Source organism: Brachyhypopomus gauderio, unplaced genomic scaffold (assembly GCF_052324685.1).
Source record: "Brachyhypopomus gauderio isolate BG-103 unplaced genomic scaffold, BGAUD_0.2 sc54, whole genome shotgun sequence".
NCBI lineage: Eukaryota > Metazoa > Chordata > Actinopteri > Gymnotiformes > Hypopomidae > Brachyhypopomus > Brachyhypopomus gauderio.
In genome coordinates this window covers 578,144-584,404 of record NW_027506878.1, presented here as the reverse complement: position 1 = coordinate 584,404, position 6,261 = coordinate 578,144, and the positions used below count along the sequence as shown (strand labels likewise).

The 6,261-nt window shown below is 44.7% G+C and overlaps 1 protein-coding gene across 3 annotated transcripts; it reads right to left on the bottom strand.

Moving 5' to 3' along the window:
• Positions 1–844: 844 nt before the first annotated feature.
• On the bottom strand, positions 845–5,594 carry LOC143488749 (transmembrane protease serine 4-like). 3 transcript variants are annotated; one of them, XM_076987631.1, is made up of 12 exons: positions 5,499–5,594; positions 4,635–4,763; positions 4,317–4,469; positions 4,010–4,136; positions 3,595–3,717; positions 3,432–3,475; positions 3,155–3,317; positions 2,818–2,984; positions 2,380–2,475; positions 2,156–2,298; positions 1,328–1,477; positions 845–882 (listed from the first exon to the last, which is right to left on the bottom strand). In XM_076987631.1, exons 2-12 carry the CDS (start codon positions 4,756–4,758, stop codon positions 877–879), a joined length of 1,296 nt encoding a protein of 431 aa, XP_076843746.1. In that variant the 5' UTR covers positions 4,759–4,763; positions 5,499–5,594; the 3' UTR covers positions 845–876. The 3 variants fall into 3 exon arrangements, with proteins under 3 accessions (XP_076843746.1, XP_076843744.1, XP_076843745.1); XM_076987629.1 differs by lacking the exon at positions 5,499–5,594 and adding an exon at positions 4,993–5,134; XM_076987630.1 differs by lacking the exon at positions 5,499–5,594 and adding an exon at positions 4,937–5,133.
• Between the last annotated feature and the right edge of the window lie 667 nt (positions 5,595–6,261).

Here is a 6,261-nt window from a genome sequence, read left to right as displayed (position 1 = left end):
ATGACTTTACAGGATGATTCAAATTAACTGGCTTATTTGATTGGCTATATTACCCTATGTTACCATTCTGTAGGTGAAGTATTTAGGTCCAGTCACATGATACATATGCCAACTGGCTTCTGCCACAGCTACGTAAAAGAATGTAAAACAAAGGTAGTCTGTTTAGGTCTAGATTCTCCACTTTGGTCCCTTCCTTTAGCCTTAAGTGAACGTGCAGCCATTTTGTTCTGGATTTTAAACTGCACTGTCATGCATATCAATTATAATTGTTATATACTGCAAGAAAATATTGCTGTAGAAATAAAGTTTTGGATACCAGACGACGTGTCTCTCGTGCATCTGTTGATCGTTATGTTTAGTCTGCATGATGTTTCACATCCTTACATGTTAAGATATGATCAAGATACTAAAATAAAAGGCAAAAAAAAAAAACCACCACCTTTATTTCGCCCAATTAGCTTCTTTATTGAACTGTTATACTTTATTATTATTATCCACAAAGCAGAGTGCTTTAACTTCAAAGCAGCAACTTTGCTTTAACAATGAAACACTGATAAGAAATAATAAAAAATCTGACAGAATGACATATCACATTAAAAACATAACACCACAAATACTAAAAGGAACATTTTGGCCCAAAATAGAGTAGATCTTAAAACAGGTCAAGCAGGTGAGGCAGTGGAGTGCATGTTTCTATATATATATATATATATTATAACATCTATAACTACCATCTTTTGTGCATTACTACCAAGTTTAGAATTTTCTGATAACCACCGAGATGGATTCCCGTCACAGTAAAATTTTTTAAACTATGTCCGTATGACATTGTGGCCCCATCCATCCATCCATCCATCCATCTATCGCTGGTGCTCTTCAGTGCTTCAGTTGGTGAGTGACATACAGGCAGAAATAGAGTGAATTTAAATGGTTGGGCTAAACAGAATCAAGTAATAAATAAATAAAAGATAAAAATAAATAAATAAAATATACAGTAAATCCTGGATAAATGCATCTTTACTACCTTAAGTAGTTTGAATCTTTACGTTTAACTGATCCAGCACTGAACTGTGCTAAGCTAGGTCCCAAAACTTGGACCCAGTTTTAGTCTTAAGTTGGAAATTTGGAGAAGAGGTGTTTAGTAAAATTAAAAACATGGATTATTTGTGGAATTGTCACTGAACAATAACCATTCTAACCCAATATAATAAAGACCAACACAAAACCACTTTAGAACTTTCGTTATAGCTGGTATAATGACAATAAAGATATTCTGATTCTGAACCATTCCTACCCCATAAGTAAACAGCCCATCATACACACACACCTCCATGACGGTGTAAATCCAGTCGAGTGATTGGCTGATGTTGGTGTACACTCCGGGCTTTCCGCGGCGGGCACAGCCGGTGCCCCAGCTCACCACGCCCACCAGCTGCCACCGCGGCCCCAGCAGCACAAGCGGGCCCCCACTGTCCCCCTGCAGAAGCCATGGGGGAGAGGAGAGAGCAGACACACTCCTGCTGTCGGCTGCTCAACACGCCATTTGATCCCAAAGTCTTTGTAATGGGCTGCAAGTGTACGGTTAGAGAGTCACTTTATCAAATCAGGCAATGAGCTGTTTTCCAGTTATACCCCAGTACATTCTCCCCGCTGGACTCCTCTCCCAATACACCAACATCATTTTGGATTAAAAACATTTTAGATGCATAAAACTTATGTAAACACTGATAAAATTTTACCCATCGCTTAACTTTGGACTACATTTCAAGTCCCTGAAGATGCTAATCAGTGGAGTATCACAGTGGTGTGCTAACTTTGGCCTTCGTTTATGTCTGGGACTGATTACTGCACCTCCCTTCTGATTAGACCCCCGGCAAAGTTCATACAAGTGTTACAGTACATCCAGAACTCTGCAGCTAGAGTTGACACCCACACTAATTGCTTAGCTGAGCTACCCCATCTTTTCTTAGCTACACCGGCTCCGTGTCCCATCCTGTATGAAGTTTAAAATCTTGCTTCTCACCTTTGAAACCCTGGATAACTTTGCCCTAATCTACCCCAGCCAAGGTCCCGGAGCAACCTACTCACTGTCCCATTTGTACAATGGCATTGGGGTTGTTTAAGGTTCCATCAGTGCAACTTACTACACTCTTACCTGACAAGAATCTACTCCACCTTTCAGATAGCCAGCGCAAAGCATTCTGGGAGTGATGGCAGAGCCATAGATGGACGAATTTGAACACTTGGACCAGCCAATGAAAGGTACTGTGGCTTTCTCTAGTACCCTTGACAACACACCTGAGGATGGGAGAGGGGCGGGACTTAAAGGAGTGTTGCGTATTGTGTGCACCTTAGTGTTTTCTTGCCCCGCAGACTCACCATTCTCCCGCAGGGCACCCCACCCAGTCACCACAAGCTCCTCCCCCTCTTTGATTGACAGCTGGTATGGGGGCAGGCAGACTGGATGTATAGAGGCTGTAGATAGAAACAGGAAACTGATGAATAGACTCTAAAAGTTACGTTTAAAACGTAACATTTACGTTTTAATGGAAGTGTTGCATTTTGTTGGATTTCGACAAAATATCCTCAGGTATTAAAAGCGAAATCACAGCCAAAGGAACACCGAGTCATGTCCCAGACACCCACATGTTCTGTTCTCACAGCTGGCACCCCTGAGTCAGCTAATCAAAGCTTAGCAGAACACCGTCTGCTTACTTCAGTCAGGCTGGAGCAGGAATATGACCACATAATGGACTAACGAAAAACCCAGAGCCCGACTACAATGGATGGAGGCGTCGTTGGCTCGAGACAGAGCACCTCCGGGAGTGACGTCCCAGGCGAGGCGGAGCATGGAGATATCGTAGTCATGCCGTACAGGGTCGTAGTGTCCGTGGATGACTATGGTTTCCAGGGGAATGCCTCCATACCAGGTCATGACGGTCTGGCCTAGAACCACACGCCAGGCACCTAGATCTTGTGTCCGTCTGTGGGCATACACACGTGACAGAATGGAGCGTGAGAAAGGTATTTTCTAGACGCAATCTTCTTGAGAACAAATGTTACTGACGGGCTCCCTAAAACTATAATTTTACACACATTACATAAGACTCACAGACACGTGTGCTCCTGAGTGCAGGTGTTTTTGCACACTCACCCAGCAAAGCAGTGAGCAGCACTGATGACCCAGCGTGTGGAGATCAGAGCCCCTCCGCACACATGCTGACTGTACCTCTGCACGCTGGCCTGCCATGGCCACAGTTCGGCTACAGTCTCTGTACCTCCTATAACACGGTCCTCAAGAACCACTTCCCCACAGTCTACACACACACACACACACACTGCAGTTTCTGCACCACCTACCACACGGTCGTCAGCCACCACCTCCTTAATGCACTTTACATCCTGGCATCGGAACACTCCCACACCATTACCTGAGCAAGATAGTGATATTACTGAGCCCGAGCTGCACTCATCTCTGAAAGACCACAACAAGCGAAGAGGAACATCAGAAGTGTGTACGAGTGTCTCCGTGTTCCTCGAACATTTCCAGCTGTGTGTTGCGACCGTGATGCTCTGGGGCTCTTTGTGTGTTACCTCGCAGTGAGTGAACTCTGGATGTTTGCGCTTGCTCCTTGAGGTTCAGCATTAAGGGCGATAAACGCAGCGCGGAGGTCAGAGGGCAGACTCGCCACCGGCACCTGCATGCTCCTTGGGCTCCTGCAACACAGGGCGTGTCCCAATTCACCCATAGGGACTCCACTAAGTGCACTACTTTTGACAGAGGTGGTCATGAAAAGAACTCCATCATAACTCCAGTATGACGGAGTCAAGACAGAAAAGTTTGTAAAATGGCACTATAGTGTAGTGAGAAGTGTTTGGGATTATTAACACTGGGAAGTGTTTTGAAAGGGCCAGTCCTTGTCCAAGGCCTTCACGAGAGGGCCAAAGTTAGGAGCAGAGGGGATTGTGGGAAGGGGATGGCACAGGTGAGGCTGGCCAACACACTCACTGCGTGTAGCCCATCTGCTGGCAGGCTGCACGCGTGTGTCGGGTATTCCAGTTCTCCGCACACACACTGCTCCACTTGTGGTCCTCATCAGACACCTGCAGAATCAGCCTCTCACTCACAAGTCTCACTAAGAAAGAGCAACAGAGGTACAACGGTACACTTACAGGAATTCAGGAGTTCTGACTTGCTCCAAGTCAGATAAACTAGAGTGTAGAGAGGGAGTTTAAATACATTTTTGGCACCTTGATGTGTGATGTTTGGATCAGGGTGTGTGTGTGTGTGTGTGTGTGTGTGTGTGTGTGTGTACCTGGATATGCAGAGTTGGTCCTGAGGTTGGACACACAGGTGAGCTCGTCCCTTCCATCTGCACAATCATCCTTCCCATCACACACTGCTTCTACGTCAACAAACTCCAGGGACCCAGCACAGAAGTAAAACTTCGAGTTTATGAACCTGATAACTGGGGGAGCAAAAAAGAAAACATCGAACGTTCTTTAATGCAGGTTTAAAGGCTTTAACACAGATCCTTTTTCAATATGACATTGAATGTAATAAGTTCGACTATAATTACAACAGACGCAACAAGGGACCACGTTCAGATTACAGATCCGTGGACTTTTCTTACCGTAGTACAACCCCAGAGCCAGTACAGCCAGTGTCAGCAGAACACAGCAAGTGCTGATTACAGTCGTCTTCAGTCTCTTCTTTCTCCTTCTCTCGGTCTGTAACTTCGGCAGACTCCTCGGCATGGTCCCTGTGTGTGTGTGTGTGTGTGTGTGTGTGTGTGTGTGTGTGTCAGAGAATGGGCAAAAGACCAAAAAAGTGAAGGCTAAGAAGAGCACAAAGTCTAAACTTTCCAAAGGTGAAGTATCTCTCCCGAGAGCTAAACTCGTGCATCTCTAACTGTCTCTTCGGTAAGATATTCACCGTTGGTGGTTGTGTGAGTCCGGCGTGTTTGTTTGTAAGAAACAGATGCATATCACCTTGCATCCGCACTGCTCGCCAATGAATCCGGCCGGAGTGCCATGACATCATTTGTGCAGCTATTAGTGATTTGCGCTGATTAATGTCCGGTGCTTGGTATCATTTATTTCAGGCCTGCTTCGACATTTGAACTTAAAGTCGTACGATCTCTGGATCGAAATGACGTTGTCGGTTATTTTGGGAAGGGGAAGCTTTTAAACATTTCAGCTAGTGTCCGATGTTTCTCTGAAAGGTCACACAGTTTCGCTCTTCTTTTGAGAGCAGACGTATCAAGTTCCACAAGGAGGTCTGATTAACGTTTCCCCACATTAGTGTTGTGTAAAATGTTTCTCTACAAGATGCGTAGTATATAATTACGTGTATAGTAGTATACACGTAATATTTGACGTGTTCAGCGGCTTGTGTTTAACGACCCTCGCGGTGTCTACCGTACATGTTGTTTATGACCAGCTAATATCGGTCGTTTGACGCTGTTTACAACCGCACTTAGTTTTTTAATACTAACCGTATGTGACTCGTGGAAGGGTGAAGGGGTCACAGAGGTGTTGGGCTTTTACCCGTATGAAAATGCTTGTAGTCCTAGTGTTAAAGGGAGTGACTACCACACTAAAGGGCAGAAGTTATTGGAAGCTGTATTATCAGTTTAGCGGTTAAAGGTCTCATTCCTCATCTTTTCCCCTTGTGTTTGGGTGGTTTTATACTCCAGAACGGACACATTTATAAATGTTTTTATTTTACATGAACATTTACCAGCCTCTCTTGGTCCACTAGAATTAAACGACCTTTTTCAGTTACTGCATCTTAGTCCTGAGGTCTGTTCCACCCTGTATAAACCGAGATTTGTAAATGAGACAGTTTTGTCAATTTAGTGCTTGGTGTTTGTACATCTCACCACTAGATGGCAGCACACAGACTTTAACTAGATGACCTCTCACTCCATCGTCGTAGTTCTCAATATCTGTGGTGTTTGACAACATTGGCTCGTTTTGTTCAATACGTCTTTCTAAGACTACTCATCTGTGTAATGTGACTACAGCGGACAATAGATGATCCTTTGAATGCTAGTTTGTTTGTAACCTTTATTGTTTGAAGTAACTAGCCAGGGCAGTCTTTAGTGAGGCACATTTGACGGTTTCATAGCGTCGTGAGACCCACCAGGGTGGAGGATGGTGAGAGGGTGGGGATTTCTAATGGGTGTAGTTTAACCTCCACCCTACCACTGTAGCAAGACCCGCTGAATCTAAACGCTTTGGCAGTGGATACGTTGG

Excerpts from the sequence above, each read along its gene's own strand:
- LOC143488749 (XM_076987629.1), bottom strand. The coding sequence starts at position 5,044 with ATGATGTCATGGCACTCCGGCCGGATTCATTGGCGAGCAGTGCGGATG. Across the intron at positions 4,137-4,316 it reads GACCAACTCTGCATATCCAG|TGAGACTTGTGAGTGAGAGG; the intron begins GTACACACACAC and ends GCTCTTTCTTAG. Across the intron at positions 2,985-3,154 it reads GCTGCTCACTGCTTTGCTGG|ACGGACACAAGATCTAGGTG; the intron begins GTGAGTGTGCAA and ends GTATGCCCACAG.